Source organism: Penicillium argentinense (genome assembly GCF_028826775.1).
Source record: "Penicillium argentinense strain IBT 30761 chromosome Unknown utg000005l_segment0_segment0, whole genome shotgun sequence".
Taxonomy (NCBI): Eukaryota; Fungi; Ascomycota; class Eurotiomycetes; order Eurotiales; family Aspergillaceae; genus Penicillium; species Penicillium argentinense.
The window spans coordinates 628319-654289 of NW_026622664.1; the positions used below are offsets into that span (position 1 = coordinate 628319).

At 50.7% G+C, this 25971-nt stretch overlaps 14 protein-coding genes across 14 annotated transcripts; 5 read left to right on the forward strand and 9 right to left on the reverse strand.

Moving 5' to 3' along the window:
* Positions 1-172: 172 nt before the first annotated feature.
* Positions 173-472, reverse strand: N7532_005028 (uncharacterized protein; the record flags this gene model as incomplete). Its single annotated transcript, XM_056617522.1, has 1 exon — positions 173-472. One exon carries the CDS (start codon positions 470-472, stop codon positions 173-175), a length of 300 nt encoding a protein of 99 aa, XP_056473681.1.
* Positions 473-2542: 2070 nt separating this feature from the next.
* N7532_005029 (uncharacterized protein) lies at positions 2543-3795 on the reverse strand (the record flags this gene model as incomplete). The annotated part of the gene is made up of 3 exons (XM_056617523.1): positions 2543-2705; positions 2760-3528; positions 3642-3795. The coding sequence occupies 3 exons, from the start codon at positions 3793-3795 to the stop codon at positions 2543-2545; spliced, it is 1086 nt and encodes a 361-aa protein (XP_056473682.1).
* Positions 3796-4139: 344 nt separating this feature from the next.
* N7532_005030 (SDR family NAD(P)-dependent oxidoreductase) lies at positions 4140-5046 on the forward strand (the record flags this gene model as incomplete). Its single annotated transcript, XM_056617524.1, has 2 exons — positions 4140-4760; positions 4813-5046. 2 exons carry the CDS (start codon positions 4140-4142, stop codon positions 5044-5046), a joined length of 855 nt encoding a protein of 284 aa, XP_056473683.1.
* A 169-nt stretch (positions 5047-5215) lies between these two features.
* On the reverse strand, positions 5216-6448 carry N7532_005031 (uncharacterized protein; the record flags this gene model as incomplete). Its single annotated transcript, XM_056617525.1, has 2 exons — positions 5216-6059; positions 6114-6448. 2 exons carry the CDS (start codon positions 6446-6448, stop codon positions 5216-5218), a joined length of 1179 nt encoding a protein of 392 aa, XP_056473684.1.
* Positions 6449-7130: 682 nt separating this feature from the next.
* On the reverse strand, positions 7131-8499 carry N7532_005032 (zinc-binding dehydrogenase; the record flags this gene model as incomplete). Its single annotated transcript, XM_056617526.1, has 6 exons — positions 7131-7411; positions 7471-7818; positions 7869-8124; positions 8182-8249; positions 8298-8367; positions 8434-8499. 6 exons carry the CDS (start codon positions 8497-8499, stop codon positions 7131-7133), a joined length of 1089 nt encoding a protein of 362 aa, XP_056473685.1.
* A 260-nt stretch (positions 8500-8759) lies between these two features.
* Positions 8760-10769, reverse strand: N7532_005033 (flavin-containing monooxygenase; the record flags this gene model as incomplete). Its single annotated transcript, XM_056617527.1, has 4 exons — positions 8760-9337; positions 9394-9649; positions 9707-10067; positions 10129-10769. The coding sequence occupies 4 exons, from the start codon at positions 10767-10769 to the stop codon at positions 8760-8762; spliced, it is 1836 nt and encodes a 611-aa protein (XP_056473686.1).
* A 1354-nt stretch (positions 10770-12123) lies between these two features.
* N7532_005034 (fungal specific transcription factor domain-containing protein) lies at positions 12124-13680 on the forward strand (the record flags this gene model as incomplete). Its single annotated transcript, XM_056617528.1, has 1 exon — positions 12124-13680. The coding sequence occupies one exon, from the start codon at positions 12124-12126 to the stop codon at positions 13678-13680; it is 1557 nt and encodes a 518-aa protein (XP_056473687.1).
* A 109-nt stretch (positions 13681-13789) lies between these two features.
* On the reverse strand, positions 13790-15427 carry N7532_005035 (flavin-containing monooxygenase; the record flags this gene model as incomplete). Its single annotated transcript, XM_056617529.1, has 1 exon — positions 13790-15427. The coding sequence occupies one exon, from the start codon at positions 15425-15427 to the stop codon at positions 13790-13792; it is 1638 nt and encodes a 545-aa protein (XP_056473688.1).
* A 455-nt stretch (positions 15428-15882) lies between these two features.
* Positions 15883-17076, reverse strand: N7532_005036 (MBL fold metallo-hydrolase; the record flags this gene model as incomplete). Its single annotated transcript, XM_056617530.1, has 3 exons — positions 15883-16474; positions 16534-16674; positions 16730-17076. 3 exons carry the CDS (start codon positions 17074-17076, stop codon positions 15883-15885), a joined length of 1080 nt encoding a protein of 359 aa, XP_056473689.1.
* Positions 17077-17692: 616 nt separating this feature from the next.
* On the forward strand, positions 17693-19579 carry N7532_005037 (uncharacterized protein; the record flags this gene model as incomplete). Its single annotated transcript, XM_056617531.1, has 6 exons — positions 17693-17962; positions 18029-18311; positions 18360-18399; positions 18472-19178; positions 19237-19445; positions 19553-19579. 6 exons carry the CDS (start codon positions 17693-17695, stop codon positions 19577-19579), a joined length of 1536 nt encoding a protein of 511 aa, XP_056473690.1.
* Positions 19580-20035: 456 nt separating this feature from the next.
* Positions 20036-22038, reverse strand: N7532_005038 (putative PHD and RING finger domain protein; the record flags this gene model as incomplete). The annotated part of the gene is made up of 2 exons (XM_056617532.1): positions 20036-21666; positions 21765-22038. The coding sequence occupies 2 exons, from the start codon at positions 22036-22038 to the stop codon at positions 20036-20038; spliced, it is 1905 nt and encodes a 634-aa protein (XP_056473691.1).
* A 1046-nt stretch (positions 22039-23084) lies between these two features.
* On the reverse strand, positions 23085-23707 carry N7532_005039 (60S ribosomal protein eL43; the record flags this gene model as incomplete). Its single annotated transcript, XM_056617533.1, has 4 exons — positions 23658-23707; positions 23535-23565; positions 23247-23411; positions 23085-23148 (listed from the first exon to the last, which is right to left on the reverse strand). The coding sequence occupies exons 1-4, from the start codon at positions 23674-23676 to the stop codon at positions 23085-23087; spliced, it is 279 nt and encodes a 92-aa protein (XP_056473692.1). The 5' UTR covers positions 23677-23707.
* Positions 23708-23951: 244 nt separating this feature from the next.
* Positions 23952-24232, forward strand: N7532_005040 (uncharacterized protein; the record flags this gene model as incomplete). Its single annotated transcript, XM_056617534.1, has 2 exons — positions 23952-23987; positions 24089-24232. The coding sequence occupies 2 exons, from the start codon at positions 23952-23954 to the stop codon at positions 24230-24232; spliced, it is 180 nt and encodes a 59-aa protein (XP_056473693.1).
* A 194-nt stretch (positions 24233-24426) lies between these two features.
* On the forward strand, positions 24427-25890 carry N7532_005041 (saccharopine dehydrogenase family protein; the record flags this gene model as incomplete). Its single annotated transcript, XM_056617535.1, has 5 exons — positions 24427-24616; positions 24677-24824; positions 24874-24946; positions 25003-25127; positions 25182-25890. The coding sequence occupies 5 exons, from the start codon at positions 24427-24429 to the stop codon at positions 25888-25890; spliced, it is 1245 nt and encodes a 414-aa protein (XP_056473694.1).
* Positions 25891-25971: the final 81 nt, after the last annotated feature.

Genomic DNA, 25971 nt, shown 5'->3' on the forward strand with positions numbered 1-25971 from the left:
CCAGAATCAGCCGAGATACCGAGGCCGTAAAAGTTCGTGTCAGACGTAGGTTCCTCGCCATCGATATGAGTCTGGGTGGCATATGCGCCGTGGCATTCACTATCAAACAAAAAAGTTCATTAGCCCATCAAATCTTCACATATGAAAATCTCTCAAGAATATCGAAATTAGCTTACGTGAATCCGCCGCCGTCGCAGCTAGCACCCCACGAGAAGGTGTCTTTGAGGTAGCCATTCGACTCCCAGGTGATGAGATCGGAGCAGGCCGATTTATCACCCTCGTACGAGCCGATGTTGTTCCCATCAGGGTCATAGAGAGTAATACTATCGCTACCAGTATAGGTGGTACCACCGATTCCAAAGCCTGCAGAGTTGGTGCTCCAAGTGCCAACAGCAGAGCACTTGGCTGCCATAGCAGAGGGAATGTTGGCAGCTGCGAGAAGCATGGCAGGAAGGACACCGTAGGTGATCATTTTGGCTGAAATATGTGGATCGGGAGATTTTGATTGGAATGTAATAGTAATCAGTGATTCTGATGAGATTGAATGAGTTGAAGTAGAGAAGGCCGGTCTATTAAGGCCTCTTATATACCATTTTGATGCTTATGGCCCCCATCCCATCGTCTGGTAAATCAGACGAAAGGCACTGTGTATCCAAAGTCCGCACCCCAGGAAAATCTGCTTTTGTCCCCCAAAGTGCCCAGTTTCTTTGCCCTGTCTCCCAAGAATTCCTGAAACCGATCCTTCGATGATCATATCCAAAAAAGTCTTTCAAGAAAGGATGTCAGTATGGTCTGAGCCACTTTTTTTGCATAATATTTGGGGGCTTCATCGTTGAGATGGTACTATTTTGCCTCAATCATCGGATGACAGAGATTTTGTCAGTCTCTAGCCTATTTCAATTCAGACTATGCAGCTAGCAGAGGCAACCGATAGTCTGCCAATTATATGAGCCTTGATGACGCCCCCGCATGTTTCCATTCATTCACAGGCAAGTCCGTGTGTACCTGGATTCTGATTCACAGCTTAGTGTCTTCAAATTTTAGCCCTGCTTGGCTTCCATCAACGTGCGGAACTACATTGTATGTGAGAAGCAGGTCGCATTGGGAAAATCCATGTCCTTCGTACCATGTGATTTTCTCGCATTGATCTAAAAATTATCCTAACGTCCATGTCATTCATCGCATAGAATGAAAATGAAATCCTCAGGCTTAGAGCAGAGATTTCACTTTGTCGTGAGCACCAACAGTCCAAGAAGAGCAAATATCGATTACTCTCCAACAGTAAACGTGCACTGTCATATCCATGATCTCATGCACGCACCGAAGAGGCTCCTTGTGGCGTACTTGGCACAAAATGGCCCCCGCGGCCCCCGCCCCGCGCCGCCTACGCCAAGTCCGCTTGATCCTTGCAGGTATTTGACTGATTTCAGCGATTTTTTAGTATGAACAGCATATAAAATATTGGGAAAGTGGCGAGGAAGGTATATCGACTTCCTTAAAAATAGTAACCTCGGGAGCCTGCTGCTGATTGACTCAGCAAGCAGTTGAGCCCTACATACATGTATAATCGGGGATCAAACAGGCGAATTATCGTATAGTGTCCTTTCCTTTAGGTAAATATCCCATTGAACTGCAACGGAGAAAGAATTGTCTGGTGCAAAGCTGATTTTGCATTATAACGGAAGAAAGCGTTGCTCGGGCTATCACATTGTCAATTCTGAAGGGCCATGGACCGACAGTAGTGAATTACAATAATGCATATTCAACAAACAAACCCGAGATCAACCAGGCCTCTGTATTCAATTCATCTCCACATCCAGTTCCTGGGTATTCTCCAGTCCAATTCAGCCCCAGCCGATCCCAGCAAAGACCATGCCAAGAAGTTGTACCAGATCTCAGAAGGATCCTCACCTGGGCAGAGCTGAAGACTAAAGTGGTCAGCCACATCATATTCCATACCAATCATACAAGATAGCTCAGCCAAGAATCCCATCAAGGATGGAATTGTTTGCAATGTCACCTGGGGGCAAACGCACTCTGTACGCCAAGCAGATGTGCCCTGCACATGCCGTTGCTTACGCTCAGCCCTACGTCATCAGATTTGATTCTCAGCAAAAGAATAGTAATATAAACGCTGATCACTACTGTATTTACCTACCCTGCAATCCGATATTGAAGTCCGGGCACGCTCGCCGAGAAAACCCAAGGGACGCTACAAACTATGCCAAAGGCGATTCGTAGTTGCTCAGGTGTCTGCCTTGTGCCCTGCGGGGAAATACTCAGCGGATATGCAGGGGCCAAAGTAAAACCCACTTCTTTGAATCAGGAACATGCAGCATGGCCCCAAACACTTCCTGGTTGGGTCACGATGAATGGCTTTGGTCTATGAATGACACGCAAAGATCTCTCACGTGATCTTGTCTCTTTGGTTTAGAGATGACGTCATACGAATCGGTTAACGTAACTATACATTCGGTCTAAGGTAGTTAACTATTCATCTGTTCGGCGCTGCCCTTCTCCCCCAGGATATTCTCGCAACTCTTTAATCCGACTTTATCTCAAAGGAGTCGTGAGCGGGATGCGAAAGAGCCCAGGAGATTCCATCACTCATCACTTCATCCCACCTCTTACTGGCTGACAGTCTATCCCCGTACCGACGGAATCCGTGCGGCACGCCGCGGAAGACATTGACATTTGTAGGCACCCTATGGAAATATGTTATCAATCGCGTTCAGAAAGAAGATGTATTGGTCACTCACTTGTTCTCGTTGAGTAGCTGCGCGTAGAAGAATCCCTCGTCGCGAAGCGGGTCATTGCCTGCAAGACCAAAGGTTGTAGGAGGGAGATCTTTCACCTCCTCAGCGCTCGCGTTCCCTGGGTTCAGTCTGTGATCGCGACCATTGTACTTAATTTGATCGACTCCAAGGAGTGACATGAACAGTTTGATTCTGCTGATGGGCAGAATAGGTGCTTCGGCACATTGCACAAGACTGGACAGTTCCGGACTACGCAACTTCTCTTGTCGTGGGGCATAGTTGTCCAACTGCACGAGACAAGGGATCATCAAGACTTGCCCCGCGATCTTTGGGCATGCAGACACATCGGGATTCTCGTTACGGAGCTGAGAAAGAGCCAGCGCTGCCGTCATCTGTGCTCCAGCTGAGATACCCCCGACGACCACTTCACCACCGCGACCACCAACTTCGGCGATGTGCTCATGGAGCCAAACGAAGGCATCTTCGACATCGTTCCAAGCGGTTGGGTATTTATATTCGGGGGTATGGCGGTAGTTGACGTTAAACACGACGATTGGGAAGTTCTTCTCGAGTAGATCGGCGACAATGCGCGAGCAGATGGCGTCCTCGGAATCAAGCGTGCCGAAAAGATAACCGCCACCGTGGAGATGGATGTAGACAGGAAGCGGGTGCGATATGGGGATATGGGCCGGGTGATAGGAGCGAGCATCCAGAACGAATCCATCACGAACAGTGATGCTAAAATCATTTGTCGAGACCTTGTCATTCAAGCCTTTGTTATTCATCCATTAGAATGAAGTATGGAATTCCTTCTGTGACGCCTTTGGAATATGGAGAAGAACTCCAGAGAATAAAGTATAGCTGTTCAGATCTGCAAATACTAACCTCGGTCGGCGATGCCCTTGGCGGAGAGCTCTTCGCGATTCTTGTTGACGATCTGCTTCAACTCCTCGATCCCGACATTAGGGATGGCAGGCAGGTTGGGTTCAAGAGCAAGCCAGTCGGCGCTCGGACCAGTGAATTCAGAGAAGTCAGCCATTGCGTCAAGCTTTAGATGTGGGTGCAGTACGGCAGCAATACGGACAAGAGAGGCGAATCTGGGGAATTGGAGTCTTGAGGGAGAGAGGTTCAGATGCGTTGATCCGCATCGCATCACATCATTGGCTCCGCAGCAACCGCAGCCCCTCGGAGAGCCTCGGCTCGGTTATGCGACTGCACTTATTACAATCACACCCCGCATATCAGGCCCAAAAAGGAATACCGGTGTTCTCTGCGACACGGTACTATGGGAATCGGACTAATCGCTCGGCCATCCTTTAAAGATATGCGATAGGCACAGGGCTTACCTTCCCCAGCTACCTGGTACAGATCTAGATCACAACCATGGATCCCGGTATTCCCTCGGAACCACCCTCGCGCTCGCTAAAGCGAAAAGCAGCCATCGTGACTGGAGCAGGTTGTCTTGGTGACGGAATCGGCAACGGACGCGCGATCTCCATTCTCCTCGCCGACGACGGCTGCGACGTACTATGCATTGATCTGAACGAAGAATGGGCAAAGAAAACGGTCGAAATGATATCATCCAAACCTGGGCGTGGACGGGCTCTCGCATTCCGGGCAGATGTCACATCCGCCGAGGACTGCGAGACTGCCGTTTGCTTTGCCATTGAGAAATTCGGCCGGCTCGATATCTTGGTGAATAATGTTGGAATCGGAGGCGCGCCAGGTACAGCGGTTGATGTCGACATGGCCGACTGGGCGAAAAGTATGGACATCAATGTCGCGAGCATGGTCCAGATGAGCAAGTATGCGATCCCCGCGATGAGTCGGAATGAGGGTGAAAATAAGGGAAGCATCGTGAATATGGGTAGCGTGGCTGGGCTGAAGGGTGGGACACCACATCTTCTCTATCCGACGTCCAAAGGTGCCATTGTCAATCTTACTCGTGCGATGGCCGCGCATCATGCTGCTGAGGGTATTCGAGTGAATTGCGTTTGCCCGGGTGTGAGTGTTATGCTCCTCTTTCGAGGGAACTATCATCACTGACTCCTTGCAGATGCTCTATACACCAATGATGTACGGAAAGGGAATGAGCGAAGAGGCTCGAGAGGCTCGCAGAAAGCGCAGTCTCCTAGGTACAGAAGGCAATGGCTGGGATTGTGCCGGTGCAGTTGTATTTCTAGCTGGACCTCATGCTCGATGGATGACGGGGGTCATCCTTCCCGTTGATGCAGGGACGACAGCTGCAGTGGGAATTGGAATGACGAAGAGTGCTAGTGTCAATGGCTAGGAGATGAATAGAATGCAGAAGTTCCACATCACGAATTTCGTTTTTGATTCAGGTAATATCATATCCACTGTGAACTAGATTTAATTCACATCGAGTATTAAATATTATACAATATTAAAAAGAGGGCCTATTTCCAACTCCTATCCTCTCAAGGAAAATGTCTTCTTGTTTATCTGAGTCGCTTCATGTTTTTGCTCAACCCCTGGTTACCCAAAAAGTCGGCAATCTGCTTATAACCACCAGTGGCATTGTAATGCATGTTCAGGCCATGTCCAGTGTTAGGCTGTATATAGGCAGAAAACGTCTTGGCATCGGGAAATGCCTCCTTCGCGGCTGCTGGGATCGATTCACTTGCTCCTCCGGTCGCAGTGCAATTACCTCCGCAGGAAGCCATGTCATTGGAGCCGGCCATCACCAGAACCGGGCCAGAAAACTTACTCTCCTGGGGCAGTCCAGCAATAGTCAACAGCTCGCCCACGGTCACGGGCTGCTTGATCTTTTCTGCAAAGGCCAGAATCTTAGGATCATAGTGTGGCGGGTCGAACAAAGTGTATTCAACATTGCCCATGTTGGAGGTGACCAAATATCCCAGACTGTAATTTAATCCCGGACGGCTCCGGATCGACGGGTCCAGGCGTGCTTGCTGGAAGTTGGAGCCAGCCACGAACTGAGGCGTAAAGCTGGAATTGGTCGAGAATCCAGTGAGAACGAGGCCGTCCGAGAGGTCGGGGTACGTAGCACTCAGAGCAAATGTCAGATAGGATCCGAAGGAATGTCCGACGTGAACGATCTTGCTCGGCCTAGTGCGGATTCCAGACAGGCTAGCGTTGCGCAGACTGCGGGTGATCTGGGCTAGAACCTCGACTTCGAGGAAGGCTTGGATCTCGCTCTTTGGGTCGCCGTGCGAAGAGTTGCCTAGGCCTAGTCGGTCGTATGAAAGGGTGTGGTAGCCACGCGACAGCGCATAGTCGACGTAGGAGTAGTTGAAGTTGTTGTAGGGTAGATCCCAGTAGCTGCACGTCAATTAGCATCATATCATTTCAAAAATTTTGTCTCCAAGGACATACGTCTTATCAAATCCAATTCCATGGGTCAAGATCTGAAGCACAGGTTGGCTGCTATTGCTAGAAGCAGAGCTGTTGGGCATGCAATACTGAGCTGAAATGTTGTAGTGCCCAGAAACAGTCGCGTAGCCCGTCAGTGCATCCTCCGTAAAATTCCCTCCTTGCCGGGTGGCAGCGATAGAGAACATGGTTGCCTCCATGTTGTTCTTGGGCGTGCTCAGGTTGTCGAATACTCCATTTCTCGCGGAAACAGGCACTGGCACGGTCGCATTGTAGCAAGTCTTGGCTGATACCAGCCCTGTGGCGAGGATCCACGCTCCAATTGTCGCAATGTGCATTTTTGTTCACCAGAATCGACGCGTTTAGTTGCTTAGGGGGCGGGAGGGCAGTCGGCGATGGCTCGCCGTCCGTCTTTATACTTTGGACCTCGCGTTGTGCCATGACGTAAATACTTTCCATCGTCTCCTGCTGTTGTCGGCTCCATCATCCACCTCGCGACTATGCTTAAGCAGAAAATTCTTCAAAAGACCGACTGTGGGCAGCAATTGGGTTTTTGGGTGGAGAGTCAAGCTCCTGACCCAAATTTGGGGATGGGATCTAGGGCGCACCGAGGACCACTTTTGGATCGGCGATGCAAGCGGAAGCTGCAGAGCTCTCCATCTTGCTGGGAGCTGATTTCCGGCCCTGCAGTGAGTGGGCTAATTGGCACGGAGGATCTATGATCGCGGTCGATCTTGGTTAGCAGGTCGAGTGTTTCCTGGTCCACGGAGGCGGGCGGAAAGCCTATTGGGCCTGCAGGGACGCGGTGACGGACAGGTGAATTCTTCCATGAGCTAACGAAATACAACTTTAACTACTACTAGTACCAGATCCAGGCAGTTGCATTTGCCAGACAGGGCAGAGTTGGCTGCTCTGCACACATTGGAGTCAAGCCATCATGACACCAAGCTCGAGCTGGGAACCGGCTGCAGACGCCAATGAATCATCCACTCCAGTCGTCCAGCAAAGCTGTACCTGGGGCTACCCATCCCTCGCCACCAAGTCAGACACCAAGGCCACTCGATCTCGAATCTTGCCATCTCCGAGGGCTTTCAAGACTGTTGGGAAGTCGCATAAGCGGCCAATCTCGACTTGTGGTTGAATCACCTTCCGAGCGATGAGATCGAGCACCTCGACCAGATCGCGCTGCTGTCCTCCATAAGTGAAAATAATACTCAGGCGCTTCCGAATCCCATTCTTCATATCGAGTTCATTCGTGCGATCCAGTGTCCCCACGCAGAGAATCTTGCCTCCCAAGCGGACTAGATGCCCAAATCTCACATTAGCGACGCAACGATCAGGGGAGGGTATCTGAACTCACCAATCTGTTGGGCATCTTGGAAGGTTTGATGCTTGCCAACAAATTCCAGTACAGTGTCGATCTTCCCCTGCAGTCCGCTCTCCTGTACAAAAGCCTGGACCGACGTTCCGACCGGTACAATGTCCTCTTGTGGAACTCCCAATGCGAGCGCTGCATCGAGCTTCTCTTGCCGGAGATCCGACACGATGACGCGGGCGCCGATATGTCGGACGATTTGTAAGGCATTAAATCCAAGGCCTCCAAGCCCGAAGAGAAAGATGATCTCCTCCCTTTTCACCTCAGCTCGGCGAGTAATGCCATGATAAGCTGTCGTGACGGCATCCGTGGCAACCGCTGCCACAGCAGGAGCTATACCTTCCGGAAGTGGGATTGCAGCGCGAATATTGACTGCAACCCACTCTGCATAGAATCCGTCTTGACCAATACCATGGTGCATGCCAGCAGGGCAAAGCTGTGATAGGTTGCGCGAGCACTCGGTGCAGTTTGGGAGTCCGCAGCCCGGAACAGCCACGAGAGCCACTCGGCCGCCCTAAATTTGATGATTCCATCAGTTACTAGGATTTTCGGTGTTGTCGAGGTCTTGGATACCACTTGAAATCTGGAATCGCTGATTTCCTCTCCAATCTCAACGATCTCTCCGCATCCCTCATGGCCCTGCGCAGGTGACAAGTATTAGTTTCATCGAGATATCCAGAGTTCCCTTAATCTTACTAGAATGTATCGCTCATTGAAATTCAGACGGTCTTCTATATCAAGCAACGGTTGATCGCTGTGACAGACTATCGCGGGTTTAGCAAGGGAAGGTCTACTTTGAAGCTAATACTAACCTCCAGAAGCCAGCAATTTGATCAAAAGTCCATCGGGAGGTGTTGATGGGACCGGTAAAATCTCCCAGACCTTGAAGCCCCGTCAATTACTTCCATGTTCACCGTGCCTATTCTGCGCACTGAAGTGTCGGCTCACCGGCTCTGTGTTTCCCTTGTGCTTCCTCCATGCATGCATCGTGTCAGGACGAGCGTTAATTCCCATGACGGCGACGTTAAGACGGCAAAATTTTCGGCAAAGTATAACTGATAGGCAGCTAGTATCCTGGATTTAGTCTACTCTTTATATTGATCGCCGTTGATAGACGCCGCGGTGACTTCCCAGAAAGGACAGCCGAAACACTCGGCTTGCTTTCCCGCACTTAATCCTCCCCGGAATGAGGCGGTGCACACCGAGGAAGACCTTCATAATCATTGTGATTAACGTGGAAACCATTCACTATATTCAAGTTTAAGGCAAATAATCTAAGCCGAGGGAGGAGTATCAGCGACATCAACATAAAAAGACAGATCATTCCCCTCCGTCATCTCAAACTCGGTGAACCCATTCCCCATAAACCGGAAGGGATTAGCACTATTGTACTCAACCTCAAAATCCTCAGGTCGAAGGTCACTAATCATCCGATTGAAAAGAATTGCACTTCCCCCAAACAAAGCTGTCACCCTACCGTCAACACGATTACGTTTGTACCAACTCTTGCATCCACCCGTCCATACCAGCGTCTTGTGAATCTCATCGGCGTATTTCCCAAATGCATCTTCGGCAGACCTTTTGGGTACCACGTATTTAATGTCTTCCGCTGCAATCTTCTTGATCCATTTCACAAAGTAGTCGCCAGTCCAGTTGAGTGATTCCACGAGGGAGCCATGGCCGCCCAGACAATTCGGGCCCATCATCATGAAATAATTGGGGAAACTGGACGTCGCGACCGACAGGTATGACTCAGGCTCATCGGCCCACTTATCTGCAAGATTTATGGCGTTTTGGCCGACGATCGGGTAGCGGGGGCGATGGGATACATCAAATCCAGTTGCGCAGATAACTGACAGGTCTTAAGTATGTCTTCGGCTGATAGGAAACAGATCAGGAATCACATACCAACATCACACTCAAATACATTTCCATCTGCAGTATGTACTGCATTTTCAGTTAACTTCGTGATGGGGCTGTTGCTGAGATTGCAATTCGGCTTGGAAAAGGCTTCCAAGTACCCAGGTCCCGGTGTGACTCGACGACAGCCAACTTCCCATTTCGGAATCAATTTCTCACACAAGTCGGGATCGTGGTTGAGCTTTTCGGCCATCTGTTGGGTTCCAAATTTCACAGCTGCCTCATTATTCTCTCCTTTGATGAACTGGAGATCATCGTCTCAGAACCGCTCGACCGATAGGGTATGTAGTAGGTAGCTTACCAAGCGGAATGCCTTGTTCGTTCGCGAAACAATCCCCTTCCGATAGTCTTTATGAGACTCTGGGTCGTTGAAACGGGCTATTTCTTCTACAGAATATGCAGGATTTGCGTCCTCGACGTCTCGACCCAAGTGCTTTGACGGTGGTACTCGGTAGTAGACCCACGCAGGACTCCGCATGAAATTGACAACTTCGGTTCCGGGCAACCCTGCCATCTGCGGCGTGATTTGGATTCCAGAAGAGCCATTTCCAATGACTGCAATTCGCTTGTTGGAGTAATCAAAGTTATGATCCCAGTGAGCGGAATGTGTGATATGGCCTTTGAAGTCGCGAAGCCCTGGGATGTCAGGCCACGATTGGTGACTATTGTCTCGAGTCAGTCAGATTTTCCATGCTGAACTCACGCATTTTTGGATAAACCTACACAAGAACACCCTGAGCCGAGATCAGAATATCGCAGTAGTCTTCCCGCTGCCTCCCATAACATTCGACAGTCAAGTTCCAGCGACCAAGGTCTTCTTGCCAGACAGCCCCAACGACTTTCGTGTTGAGTTGGAGGTCGCGATCAAGATTCCATTTCTTCACGGTGCTCTTGATATAGTCCTGGATTTCTTCTCCACTTGAATAGAACCGACTCCAGTTGGGATTAGGGTCGAACGGGAATGCGTAGATATGCGATGGAACATCACACTGGACGCCCGGATAGTTGTTGATCAACCAGGTACCTCCGACATCGCTGCGAGCCTCATAGATCGTATGCTCGACGAAATCTTGTAGCTCTGGGAATCGATGCTGAATTTTGTGCGCTATCAACAGCCCTGAGAACCCGGCTCCGATAGTCACCACACGCAATTTGCGAGGCTTATAGGCGTAGTCTGTGTTGAGGGGGATCGAATAGCTCTTCGGCGAGTCCGCTGAATAGTGCCCATTGGTAGGTGGGCTCTTCATTGTCTTAACTCCATTCGTTCCGTTCGTTTTGTGGACGCCATCTGCCCCGTTGACAGCTTGAAAGTTCGGTGTGCCCGGCATTCCCCCATCCGTTGGCGCAAGGTCTGGGACTGTCATTTTGAAGTATGTGATACGAGGAGTATATATCAGTTCTCTTTTTGGATAATTACAAACGCGAGGCTTTATAGAAGGCGGAAATTTGATCGACACCTTCGCGTCGTTGTGGGCCTGGATGAGAAAGATCAGCCATCCCACTTTGGAATATCCCGTAACTCAGTGTCGTGTCGCCCATGTGAGCGATCTTGCGTAATGGATCCGGCTATTTACCTGGATCATTGCTGTCTCTACATGTTATCGCGTACTGATCAACAGATCCTCCCCGGCCAGCCGAGTACCGGCCTGTAACACTCAAGTATACCGGGATATTACTGCCGGTATTTTCGACGCAGCTCTCCGACATCCCGGCGAGTCGAAGTAAACCCATGTTTACTTTCTTTGCTCAGGCGCATCTGCAGGGCGCTAATTCGTATGGGAGCTGTTTTGAGACAACGGGTAAAATGGTAGCCTCATTAATATGGCGGCTATCTTGGTGGATCGAGCTAAGAGGCCTTTCCAGGCGAATCGGTCAGAACGCCGCTGTGGGAGAGTGAGAGACTAGCAGCCAAGATGGAATTCTGGGCACAGCCACGCGATTGCGGAGAAGCTGGGGTTCCCCGCATCGCGAAATTGCCGGATCTCGACATTTCTTTCTTTTCGTAGACTTCTTCGCGGGGCATGGACTCTTTTTCTGTCTCGGACGCCCTTTGACACGGTTGTAGATGCCAACGGGATAATGTCGGCTCCACTCTGGCTGCAGTTTACCGGCCAGCAGCCAAAAAGGAAGCGAGCGGAGTTAGCGTGCATTGCATGCCACAGTAAAAAGGTAGGGACGTCAAATGCCCAAGTGAGCTAGCTGGTAGTGATAGTGGCAGATTCGCTGCGACCTTCAGGTGCGCGGCGGTCAAGGGTACAGCAACTGCAGCAAGTGCGCGAATACCGGGAAGGACTGCCGGTATGCGACTGTCCCATTCCGAGCCTCCTTGGGGACAAAAATCGACTGCATCATGCCACCCTCAGCGGCTGACTGTCTTCACTGTTCGCTAGCACCCGGCCGTCTCGACGAGGCCGACCCTCCGCCAGCACTGCCCGTCCCTTAACGCCGCCAAACAGCAATGCCAGCGACCGGGCTCGATCCTCTCGTTCGAAACAAGCCAAAACGCGAGTATCAACAAATTGCGATAATTTTGGAGAGTTGCCAGCCCGTTACGACCCGAGGAACGAAGGCCAGACCGCAGAGTACCCTGACGACATCCTTCATCGACCGTCGATATCCAGCGTTCACGATGTTCAGTCATCCATGAGCGATGGCTATGAGAGATGGTCGTCTATAAACGGGATCACTTCTGGTCATCTGGCTGGAGAACCCCATACCATGCCTCTGTCGACTGATTCGAACAACTCGCCAACAACGCAGAGAACAGAAGACCACTCTGAGCACAACGACAGTTACCCGGTCGGACATGTCTTCCTCCCCGAATTGCAAACAAATGCGAGAGATCAGGAAAGACTACTCGCCGAAATACCACCAGGAACCTCCAATCTCCCAGATCCAGGTCTGCAGCAGACATTTGCAGAAACCTACTTTGATTATTGCTATACATGGTGCCCTGTCCTGGACCGAGATTCCCTACCAGATGAGCTTTCAAGGTCACCCTTGTTGGTGAATGCACTGGCTTTGGCTAGCAGTCACATCAAGCCCCCGATGATCCCCCATGACGGACCAGCCTCTTACTACGACCGAGCACGTAGGCGATTCTATGATGACGAAGAGCCCGATGTAATGACCTCCCTCAAGGCGATCTCTTTATTCTACTGGTGGAGTCCACGCCCTCCTACAATTCTCCATCGACATTCATCTTGGTGGTGGACATCGGTGGTTATCCGCCATTGTCAGCAACTAGGCATTCACCGCGAGCCAGCTTTCGACCATCCTCTTCGCCAACGAATCGATTTAAGTCTACGACGACGAATCTGGTGGACGGCATTTGCGCGCGAGCGTCTGACTGCGCTTTGCCAAAGCAAACCATGCGCCATCCACCCGGAGGATTGTACGCTCTCCGAGCCTACATTAGAAGATTTCCCAGATCCACGAGATCAAACCAAAGCAGAAATATTCATTCATTGGGTACGATTGTGTGCGATAATAGGCAAGGTCGCTGAGTATCTTGCCAGAACCTGTACCTTGGCCCCATGCACATTCCCTGTGCGCCTAGCTCGAGAGCTCATTGCCTGGGTACAATCTCTACCGCCTCATCTCCAGCTTCCTATCGAGTCGGATCGAACAACCTCCTTCAATCGAGAAGTTCATCAGCTTCACCTCCCTTACCTCGCTGTCATCATTATCGTTCACCTCAAAAGGTCTTCTTCCTCCCAGCCACTTCCACAGGTTTATCCACCTGCGATACTGGCAGCCACATGCATGGCACGTATCATGCGAGACATCCTTTCTCGCGGAGGGACAAGATTCCTCATGGCCATCACAGGCTGGTACTGCGGTACAGCATTCATTGCCTTGCTCCAAGCACTCCGCATCGAGGGCCTAGCGAAGGGTGCGAATGAAGATCTGGACATCCTCACAATGGCTGTAGATCAGCTACGAGTGATGTGGCCTACTGCCGCAGTGTTCCATTCTGGATTTGATCGGATACGATCTAATGCTGCGGCATCAGATGCAGATTCCCAGCGGCCACCTGGTCCGGAGCTCGGTATAGGCGATAGGACTGGCTATATGGAGATGGCCGATGGCATTGACTGGACTGCTTATTTCCCCTTCGCGACGCCCCAGACCAGTGTTGTTGCAAACAGGCTTCTAGTTCCACATACAGAAGAACTTTTCTTCGACGACGATGTATTTACCGATGCAATGCTTCAGTTTCAGGATTTGTTTGAGCCTTGTGATACCCTGTCGGAGACGAATCTCTTCATGTGAAGTGCAGCTACTTCGCAGTTGTTCTCTCATAGATAAAATGAACCTGTTCTCATTCTTCGTGATTCGCTATCCCAACAAAACTGCAACTGTTAGTCCATTATTACAAACTTCATGCTAATATCAAATCCTCATAATTCCTCGTCGCTACATCCTCCGCCCGCTTCCGATATCCAGGAGCCGGACCCTGATATCTCGCAATAATCCTCTTCTGCTTGTGTGCCAGATTCTTATTGACACCCGTCATCCAGGAGTCAACCTCGTTGGCCAACAAGCCCACCGCGCAGTTGTGAACATGATCAGTCCAGTCCATTACACCCTGATGCGTTGCCGCGGCATACTTAATGCCGTGGCTCCGGCAGTACTCGATGAAGCGTGATACCCAGTCCACAGCATACTCGACGCTGCGGGGGATATTCCCAAACATCTGATGTGGCCCCATCACCATTGTCATGTTGGGGAATCCTTCGACGAACAATCCTAGGAAGGTCCGAGGCCCCTCCGCCCAGCGATCTTTCAACTTGACTCCCTCAACGCCTTGGAAATCAATTGCGGTGAAAGAGCCCGTCACGGCGTCGAATCCGGTCGCATAAATGATCATATCAAATTCGAATTCCTCATCACGGGTGCGAATACCTTTCTCCGAAATACACTCGATCGGGTTAGACTTGACATCGACCAGTCGAACATTGGGCTGATTAAAAGCTTCAAAGTATCCCGATTCGAGAGGAACACGCTTTGTGCCGAATCCATGGCACTTTGGAATCAGTGTCTCGGCCGTCCAGGGATCTTTAACTCGTTGCCGGATTTTGTTCGCGACAAATGCACTGAAGAGATCGTTCGCCTCTTTATTCGTGTTGATATTTCCAAAGTTTCCCAGCCACTTTGCAAATCCTCGCTGTTCATAGAGGTTTTCCCAGAAGGCTTCTCTTTCTTCGGGATCGACTTGGAGCGTATCGCGAGTGTCTGAGACATGCATGAAGCAAGAGTATGTCTCGGCGCATTTTCGAAAGATTTCGGGATAGCGTGTCCGGATCTCGTCCATCTCTTCGGGGCTAATCGGTGCATTACGCAAAGGTAGACTCCAGTTGGGTGTCCGTTGAAACACCGTGAGTTGTCCGACTGTCTTGGCAATCTCCTGTGTTGCCTGGATACCAGTGGCACCGGTTCCAACAAGTGCAACGCGCTTGTTCTCAAAGCTGACAGGCTCGAGAGGCCAACGAGCCGTGTGGTATGCTTCGCCTTGAAAATCGTGCACTCCGGGGATATTCGGCATGGTGTGCTTGTTCAATATTCCGATACAAGTCACCAAAAAGCGAGACGTATACTGGCGCCCTTGCTCATCTGTTAGCAGCCAGGTATTGGTGGAGTCTTGGAAGTGCGCTGATTTAACCCGCGTGTTAAACTGCATGTCTCGGCGAAGATCGAGCTTCTTGCATACAAATTCGCAGTATCGTAGTGTTTCCGGCTGGGATGCAAAATGCTCAGACCAGTTCCATTCGTCGAGGATCTCTTGTGAGAAGGAAAAATTGTATGAATAGCTTTCGGAGTCGAATCGTGCGCCGGGATAGCGATTCCAGTACCATGTTCCACCAACGTCGCCGCCAGCCTCGAGGACTTTCGTCCGAAGACCTAGCTTGTGCATGCGATGCAGGGTGTACATTCCAGACAAACCTGCACCGATGACGAGGACATCATAGTCCAGGTTTTTTTTCATCTGGCTGAAGCTGGGCTCATCAACGCTGCCCATGTTGGCTATGAAACAATGAAGGACCGTGTTGTGTTGTGGATGGACAGTGCAGCGAACAGTTCACTATTCGTGTGCCTTGGCTTCTTCGGGATTTTAACTGTCCATGAGCCTCGGCGTCATCTTTATCAAGTGGTATCATGGGTCAGTCCGGAGATGATGTCGTGGGGCATCGATCTGCGGAGTGGAGAGCTCCACCTCTCTACAGCCGGTACACGCTTGTATGAAGCCGAAACAGACGACTATCTCGGCTTCAGGCTTTGAGTTATAGCTCGTTCCCCATGAATGCCGATTGGCTCAGATGGACCCCGATCGTAAGTTTGAGAAATTTGGTCTCTGGAGCGGCATTCTTTATGCATTGCTCAAGTGTAGCTAGTGTAGACTTTTACACTGTCTAGTGTAGTAGGTACCCTTCTATCTCGAATATTCTTTGAGTCTGTCCTCTATTCATTTTAATCTCAGATTACGCCCTTGGATTTCCAGTATTCCTCTGCATCTCTCAAAAATGTCCACTTGAGATCCTTGGCCCAGCCCTTCTCCTTCCATTGATTCAAACTAACAGGAAATTGGTCAACAGCATCGCGCACAGTTGCATCGTGAGCTATGATAACGAAGATATTTTCCAGGCAATCCGCTTCCTGTAGCTTCCCAATAGTTTCAATAATCTGAGGAATGTCATGGCCGAATGTCGGAGTGAAGAGTGGGTCATTAACGCCTCGGCCCCGCGATGTTTGGAGCTCCTCCCAAGCCCCGCCGGGGCAAAATGCGACCTCGCTATGAGGATGGCATGGATGTGGTTTGATGGAAGCAGGTACAGGCAAGTATTTTGATGGTCGAAAAATGCCGCCATAGTGGCAGACGTCGCCTCCTAATAGGACAAATGTATCAGGATTGACAGTTGTCCTGGCAAGACCACATAGATGACCGATTGAGTGTCCGGGGCTGTCGAGGAGATAGAAAGATCCGTCTGCGAAGTAGTCAAAGGCTCGGAATCGGCCAATCGTGAGGCATTCGGGTCCTTGAAATGTGATTTCCCGCAAGTTTCGCCCTCTGAGGAATCGTGTAATGATTAGCATATTGTGTCTGTATCAGGATGTAGCAGGCCTCACGCGTAATCAGACTCGCTAAGCGGCGAATCTGGATTTGTAGGTGCGCCGGGCAGCATTGCATCTTTGAATCCGGGGCCAACAATGAGGTCAGTTGTATGGGGAAACGTGGATGGGTCGCCTATATGGTCCCAGTGCCAATGGCTGTTTCGATTATCAGTATTTTGTTCTATGTAGCTGCAATGTGATGACGACGTACCTCCAGATCACTGCTTCCACCTCGTCTCCGTTGATCCCCTCCTCCTCGAGTATGTCAATCACATTTTTGGTGACTTCGATCTTGTACTTTGTTGTGGGGATGTATTCTGCAACCTTCGGCGCGTAGTTCTGGTAGTCCTTTCGAATGCCCAGATCAAAAACCAGCTTCCGACCCGAAGTGTGTTCTAGAAGAAAAGAAAACGAGGGGTTGCTTGGGTGTGTTCCCATCCCAGGCACAGGCGGCGCCATGAACCTGTGAAGCTGAGCTGGTCCGAAATTCACGGGATTAATGATTTTCACGGTGATTGTCTGTCCAGCAGGCACGTTGAATGACGAGGTTTCCGCCATCGTCGCTGTTTGCATGGAATCTTTCTGGTTCAACTTAAGAGTTGCAGTGTAGTTCGGAGAGACGAGTCAGTAGCAGACTCCTACGTCTACTCCGGATGGCTCCAAGTCACAAGGACTGCCAGGACTCGCACCTCCCTAGCACCTCCGATTCTCCACATTCCCCTCCAAGCGCCATCAATACCGGCAACTGTCTGTCTAACCTGTCCACGTCGGCTAAACTCAACTTCGGCTACCGTTTCGTCTCGGCCATCCTTTACCACCCGCTCGATCGTGCTCCACATAACTTACCTTTCAAAAAAAAAAAAAAAAAAAAAAAAAGATGGTACTACAAGGCTCCAGTTCCTGCGCGCCACTCCCCACCCCCGGATTGACGCTCTTGAATTCCCGGGGTAAACTTTCGGGGCAGGCCGGTACAGCTCGGCATTCGCGACTGGCAGTCAAAGCTGGTAACAGCTCGATGTCATTAAGATTGCGCTCGGTTTTATAAAATCTCTCGATTCTTCCCGGACCCGAAGCGGACCTCTGGTGGGTCACTCTTTCTGAGAGCTTTTTCGAACTGAATCCGCCAGTATCTTCCACGCCGTTGCAAGGCCGACGCCGCCAATTCCAAGCCCACATGTCGATTTCAGATAAGACGCAAGAAGACTTCGTCTCCGAGAAAGCGAAGAGCTCAAGCTCTCAACTTCCCGAAATTGAAAAGTGCGCGACCCTCGATACGGTGCACAACGATGAAGCAATCAAAGTACTGGCCAACTATACAGGGGATGAAACTTGGACCAAAAATGAGGAGCAGCAGGTCCTGCGTCGCATCGATTGGAAGCTGATGCCGATCCTGTGCGTGACATATGGCTTGCAGTACTATGATAAGGCAATGTTTTCGCAAGCAGTAAGCTCTACTCTACTGACAATTTCCTCTTCCCCATCTGTTCCAAGCTAACGTTTCCTCTTTCAGGCACTATTTGGTCTTCGAGAAGATTTACACTTGGAGATTGGAAATCGCTATTCATTCTCCGCTGCGATTTTATACTTGGGTTTCATGGTGGGAGCTTACCCAGCTATGACCCTCGCCCAGAGATTCCCGATCGAGCGCGTTGCCTCAAGTATCATAACCCTATGGGGGATCTGTCTGATCTTGACACCCGCTTGTTTCAACTACAAAGCACTCTACACGCAAAGATTCTTTCTCGGTATGCTGGAAAGTGGAATCAGTCCAATGTTTATGCTCATCGTGGTAAGTGTACCGGCAATATCTCGACTGAAAAACAGATATTGACACGGGACAGGGGGCTGGTACAAAAAGAACGAACAAGCCCTGCGCATGGGGTAAGTATTCATTGAGCTCTTCTATTACCAAATGAGTAATTGAGCTAACATTGCTCACAGAATTTGGTATAGCTGTACAGGCTACGTCTCGGTCTTCTCGCCACTAATAAACTATGGTCTGGGCCACATAACCGGCTCCCTCTCTCCATGGAAATACATGTACCTTGTCGCGGGCGCAGTGACAATAATCTGGGGTCTAATCCTCGTCTTCCTTCTGCCATCCGATCCAGTTCGAGCGCGAGGATTCGACGAGCGTCAACGATACATCGCCGTCGCAAGACTGCGCGTGAACAATTCCGGCGTCCGCAACACACATTATAAAAAAGGCCAAGTAGTCGAGCTGCTCGGCGATCTAAAATTTTGGCTAGTTTTCTTCATCGCGTTTCTCAGCATGATCGCCAACGGACCCATTTCTACCTTTACGCCGATTATCATCAACTCGTTCGGCTTCAATACGCTCAATTCGCTGCTTCTAGTCATGCCACAGGGCTTTCTCGGAGGATCATATCAGCTCATCGCGCCGTATCTGGCCTACAAATTTTCCGATGAAGGTGTGCGCTCTTGGATTGTCTTCACTGCGCAAATGATCACCACCCTTGCCGCGATATTGCTGGTTGTGCTACCGCTTGATGCGACCGGTGGGCTTCTATTTGCTTGCTATATTCTCCCTGCAATTGGAGGCGGCTATGCGGTCTTGATGGGACTGCAAATCGCTAACATTGCTGGTTATACAAAACGATCTATCGCGTCGTCCGGGCTCTATATTGGATATTGTCTTGGTATGGTTCTCATTCCGCGATAATCGAAATCCTTGATCGTTAACGTTGATAAATATAGGAAATTTCACTGGGCCACTTGTATACAGAGAAGCAAATGCACCTCGATATGTGCCGGGTTTTACCACGGTAGTGGTCACTTCCTTCGCTGCTGGAATAATCATGCTGATCTATCGATTTGTGTGCGTGCGCGAAAACCGGAAGCGAGATCAGTCAGGGACAGCAGAAGGCTATGAGCATGCGTACCAGGATGACCTCACCGATAAAACAGTGAGCAGATGTTTCCTTATTCCGTCGTTTCTCCCTTTTCGTTTCTTCCAATTACAATTCCTATGGTCGATATTTCTCGTAGGCTCGCTAACCTAGAATCTCAATAGAACCCGCAATTCAGGTACATCCTATAAATGAGACTGCAAACCTTAGCACGGCTCAACCCTGGCTCGAAGAAACGAGCGGTTTTTATTTTAATCTAGAGTTTGAATCCCGTTCAATTGGCTGTGCGGTTAATTTCCTATGCTTAATGTATGTCTGTCTATCACACCTAGAGTAAATCGTCCGTTGAAGATAACCATTGCTGCGAACATCTATGTCCGAATCGTAGTGTCTTTGCATGGAAAGTGACACAGGATATAAGATCTCCCAAGGAAGTTTTTTTACTACAACATCGTACATTAATTTGAGTAAAAGTATGTCGAAAAAATGCATGTGTTCAGCATGGGATACAATAGACCCCATGGGATAGCCAAGTGGATTGCTCAGAGTATTAAACGCCATTGTGTTACACCGTACACCACCAATACATAAGTGAATCGCTGAAGAAAACGCCATCCAGATGCTAACGCATGGTCGTAGCTGTCATATCACATTACACTGCCATCTGAATCAGAGCTGGCATGTGTCATAGGTTGTTTGTCCTTCTTCTGGGTGCGAAGCAAACGAATCGCCTTTTGCACTTCGGCTTTGGCAGTTGCTACAAAGTCGGCCCGCGATTCATCATCAAAGGATATTGTGGCTCCGGCGCGCTCGTACAGCTTGAAGGAAACCTTCCAGTTGATTTCTTTGTACTGGTCCTTCGAGATGGTTTTTGCTGCGTAATACGGGTCGAGCGAGGTGCGGACCATTTTTTTGATGTCGGTCTTGACGGCTGGCGAAGGGTTTGGATTAGGACGTGGCGTATCACGTGAACGAGATTGATTTTCGGACTTGGCGGCGACGAACGAAGGACGAGGGCGCGAATTATTGCGTGAGGAAGAGCGGGCCGCCTGAGGAATACGGGAGCGTGGGCTGCCGTTCTTCATAGTTGGGGAGTTTGGACTGTCCGAATAAGAAACCTCAGGAGAGTAAGGGGGTGAAGAACATTCAGAAGGAGAGGAAAGCTGAAGAGGTGATATAGGGCGACTTCGAAGTACTGGAGGTGGTGTAGTCGCAAGGCGAGGCGAAGAATACGTTGAAGAGGCGGGCGAGATGGATGGTGAGGATGGCCCACTGGCAGGTAATCCAAGATCAGCTACAACTGGAGCAGCGGCTGGTGGTACATGACGAGTATTGTGATCAGCAGTCGAAGAATCTTCGACCTCTTTCAAGAGTGTAGACAGGAAGCTTACTTCCCCCGAGCCATCACCATTGAGACGAGGTCTCGAAGTAGCGGCCCGTGAGGAAGATTCTCCATTTCGTTGCGCCATAGCAGCGAGTTCTTCAGGTCGTCGAGTGCGAGGCCGCTTCCGCTGACGCTGTGGTTCAGTCGGCTCCGGGGATGGAGACAGAGTCGGTTCCTTTCGCTTCCGGGCAGCGTTAGGATTGTCTTCGATTTCCCGGGCACGCTCAAAGGCATTCCACGCTCTCATTTCCTCCAATGATTCGGGATCGGGCGTCGGCTCTCTAGGAACGCGAGGCCGCGATGGCCGAGGCTCAAGGCTGAGCAGAGTGGCTGCATCCTGAAGTTGTCTGCCCCCACCCTGCCGGTCGGCGATCTCAAATCGACGTTGCCACTGGCGGAACTCTCGTCGATTGGCTTCTGCACGACGGCGTTCCTGTCGAGCACGGGGGGAGTTTTGCTCATCGTCGAACGGGAAATCCAGGTCGAGTTGCAACCTGTTCCGGATTGACTGCCAGACGCGAGCCCATTCACGGTCGTGCACTTGGCTCCGATCTTGTAGACGGCGCTGTTCTGTACGAGTGCGGCGGCGACCAGGCCAAAGCGAACGAGGTGAAGTAAGCTCCTCAAAAGTCCCAGCAAGTGCGCGTTGTGGCTCACACTGGGCGCAGTACCAATCATCCGATGGGACCTCGTCTAAACCGATACAATATGTATGTGTAGGGACATCGCACTCATGGCAGAGCAGAAGAACATCTTCATGGTCCGCCTCCCCGCAGACTAGGCAGGGTTGAGACTCGGCGTTCAAGTCATCTTCGATGTCTTCGGTGATCATCGATGGGTCGACATCGGCCTGTTGCACACGGTCTTCGACGGCATATGATGAAGAGACAGGGTCTAAAAATGCAATAAAAAAAACATTCAGTATAAGAAATCCAACATGATACCAGGCCAGACGGCAGCAAACGGCGAAAGAAGAGCAACTATATACATACCTCCAAGTCGGTCGCTTAGGTTAATCTGGTGAAAGGAGCGACGACATATCGGACAACTGTTGGCACGCTCGATCCATGGCTTCAAACAGTTATGGTGTAAGACATGTTCACAAGGTAATAGCTGGGCGATCTCAGTTGAGTGGTCCTCCACGAGCCCGCGTTTGTCCTTCGTACCGGTATGCTTGGAAGGCTGATCGGAGCTTGGCACGGGCTCGAGGGGATCACTGGCGCTTTCGCCAAGGTCGCCTAAACAGACAATGCAGGTTTCGGACATTGAAGGGAATAACGGCAGGTGAGAAGGCGAGAGGTGGCATGAAGAAGAATGGAAGGAAGTGAGTACAGAGGAGGGAGTAGGAAGGTGGAGAAGAGGAGCCGGGCGTTTTGAAGGCGGCCGCAAATCCAGTCTAACGCAAAACAGGCAGCCAACGTGACGGAGGCGAATCACCCGCACCTCCGAATGAGATTCCCCGGAATCGCCCTCAATGCCCATCTACACTCGATTCTAAATGCCGGGCGACAGGCGACAGGCGTTAATTCGTTTGGTGCTGGCCTCCGTCGGACATCCTGCGCTGAGCCGGGAATCCTGGGCGATCGTCGGTGCCTGCGCCCTTACTGCAAGCGGGCCCCAGGAACGAGTAAAAGAGCCTTAGGTTTGAGTAATTAACGTTACGGGGATTCATATGAACCGGTGACCAGCTTCGTGACCGCTCGGGCGTGATCTGAGTTGGCGCGGGAATCCTCAGCCTTGATCACAGAGCAAAATCCAGAGGTTTCACGCCTCGAATGCCAGCCCAGGCGCCCAGCAGGATTGGTGGGCCCAAATCGGAGCCCTAGAGAATGGGCCGCGGCGCAGGAATACGAGTGTAATGTAGTAAGAACACAGAATCAATGTAGAGAATAAGCCAAATGATGATATCATCGTCGATTCATGTAATTTTCGTGTTCTGACAACCACATAATGGCAGCCAGACCGGAGGTTCAGCAAAGATACAGGGGCCTGGCATCTACGGCGATTGCCCTTGGCCGACCGATTTGTGACACAGCATGTTCAGAGCCGAAAGAGATCCAGATCACTTCTGAAAAAATCTTGTTCAATGCGAAATAGTCACAGCCATCGGTGCGGTTTGTCGGGCAATCGATTTTCAGTTGAGGGCTCGGATGACTTCAATGTGTGCAGACCGCGGTCGAGACACCAAAAAAGGTTCATCGAGTTACGCAATTGTTCGCGAAGAACGGAAAGGACACAAAATTCTCAGATTCTGGAGTTTTTCATTTTTGGTATCGTGACCGTAGAAGAGAAAAGGAAACCACATAAACCATTTAAACCTCAGCGATCTCACGGAGACGACGGATGGTGGAGCGGGTGGCAGCGGCGGCGGGGGTGCTGTGAATTTAGAGTCAGCTACGACTTCCTTTGAAATCTCCGAATGACGCTGCGAAATATTTTTTCCCGCCGTCCTTGGGGGGTAGAGTGTGACTTACGAGACGGCGTAGGCGCCACCAGCGACGGTCTTGTTGCAGCCCTTGCACTCCCAGATACCAACAGCCTTGCGCTTGACGGTGTTCTTTCCGCAGAAGGTGCAGACGTAGCGGGCGTGCTGGGTGATTTCCATCTTCTTCACCTGCTTACGCAGGGAGGCACCGTATCTGTTCAAAAGAGGTGGTCAATATTCGAATCTTCGTGGCGGGCGTTTTTTCTTTCCGGTCGCTTCTCAATCGAGGGATCATGGTGATTCGAAGGCGAGTCGGAGCATTGGGCGTTGAGCATACCTGGTACCATATTTACCGGTGATACCGACCTCTGGGAATTAGTTAGCGGCTGTTGCATCTTCTTTTTTGTTTTCTTCGGGGTCGGAAGCTCTTATGAGCAATGTTCGGGGGCATTCGACATACTCTTGGTGCGCTTGGTCATCTTGGCTGGTGTGCGGCTGGATGGTTGAAGAACGAAGGGAGATCGAAAAGAGCCCGGCTGAAGAGTGGTTGTGGGTGGGCTCGCTTAGGGCTCGAGGCCTTGGCGGTGTGTGGGTCACATGATGCGTTAGGGTGATCGAGATTATGTCATTCTCTCAATGGGGGCATTTTGCGCACGTGCCATATATCCAGCCTGACTGCTCAGGCATACATAAATGACGAACCCCTCGCAGGCATGTGACGCTTGGCGTTGGCATTTGGGTGCTGACCGAGACCATGCGGGAGGGTGCATCGAACTGGATTGTTCCTTGTGTAAGTCTATAGGAGAGACCATGACGTACCCTAGGAATACCACAGCTCCGTGTTGCACAAAATAGAAAAATCACATTTCTTCCACCATATTCCATTTCCAGCCAGCCCTTATCTTCCCTTTGGTCCTCGGCGCCATCTTCTCGCAAGCTTCCGACTGCATCAACGCCGTCGGCGAGACTCATCTTCCCGGTCACGTGGCAATCCTCTGGTCAGGCTTGGTCGAAAACATCAACCGGATACCTTAACTACCTTCTACGGGCTTTAAGACACGGCACTCTTTGCGGTCTCTTTCATTCTAGGTTTCATATTACCTACGTCGCTTCCTTTATTAGGAGCCATCGCCCAGCTCTGACGGCTGTGCTAAAACACCTTCCAGCGATAGCTTTAAGTGGGCCGCCCGTCTACCAGAGCTTCAGCTAGTGACAGCTACCCCTACACCATGCCCACGAATCCGAAGTACGACCTGGTCCTTCTGGGCCCTACCGGCTACACCGGTCGGTTCTGTGCAGACCATATTGTTCAGAATCACCCCACCAATCTCAAATGGGCTCTCGCCGGTCGTTCGGCAGCAAAGATCGACCCCATTGCTAAGGAGCTCCAAGCTCTGGTTCCTGACCGCGTGTCGCCAGGTATAGTCACCCACTCTCTAGCGCTCTGCCTGACAGTATCCTGCGCTAACAATAGAATAGAGGTTCTGCAGGTTCAGCTCAACGAGACCGAGCTAGATGAGCTGGCAAAGAAGACAAAGATCATCATCAATTGCGTGGGCCCTTACCACAAGTACTCCTCTCCCGTCGTGGAGGCGTGTGCCAACAATGGTACTCACTACCTGGATGTGTAAGAGATTCCCCCTCGTGCTTGATTTGGCACCCACTAACCTGTCCAGTACCGGAGAAACCCCTTGGATCAGGGTTATGGTTGACAAGTACCATGAGAAGGCGAAGAGTAACGGCTCAATAGTAAGCGCTTAAGTTACTCAAAAAAGAAACAAGATCGGAATGCTAACTTTGTCCAGATTATCCACTCGGTTGGCGTCGAGAGTGCCCCTGCCGACATGCTGGCCTGGGCCCTGGTCAAGCGTGTTCGTGAGGACATCTCGTGTAATACCAGGGAGATTTACAGCTGCATTAAAGAGATGAAGTACGAAATTTACCCTTCTCCTTTTTCTTTGGCTCTATCTAACCTCATATCCAGGTCCTCCGGTGCTAGTGGCGGTACTCTCAACACTATCATCAGTATTTTTGACTGGCTCCCAACTTCACAGCTCCTCAAATTCGCCGGTCCCTTCACTCTGGCCGCCTCCCCTCCTCCAAATGACCTCCCCCGCGAGACTTTCTTCCAGAAGCTTCTGGGCGTGCGCTCCATCCGCGACCTGGGCACACTTACCACTTCTCCCAATGGCATGGCTGACATGGCCATCGTGTACCGCAGCAGCTCGCTCATGCCAGAGTTCTACGGAAAGCGCTTCGCCTTCCACCAGCTGCTCAGCGTTCGCAACGTCTTCATCGGTGCACTGGTGCACGTAGGTATGATGGTGGGTCTCTCGCTGTTGTTGCTCTCACCGGTTCGCTGGTTGCTGCGAAAGCTCGTCTACGCCCCTGGCAATGGACCAACCATGCAAGACTCACTCAATGATCGACTTGAGTATCATGCTGTTGCGACCGCCGACCAGAACGTTCCTACTCCCAAGCGTGTCCTTGGTAAACTCAGCTTCCAGGGCAGCATGTACGTGTTTACTGGTCTCCTTGTGGCTGAGGCGGCGATGGTTATTCTCAAGGACGAGGAGAAGATCAAGAAGGTCTCGCGAGGCGGTATCGTGACAACTGCCGCTCTGGGCCAGGAGTACGTGGATCGCCTGGATAAGGTTGGATGCCGTATTGAAACCAAGGTCTTCGAGTATTAGCTCTCTTTGTAGTAGGCTTCGCTAGTTCGAGGTTTTTTTAATATGGTGAAATGGGCCATAAATCTGTCTAGTGCCTTTATG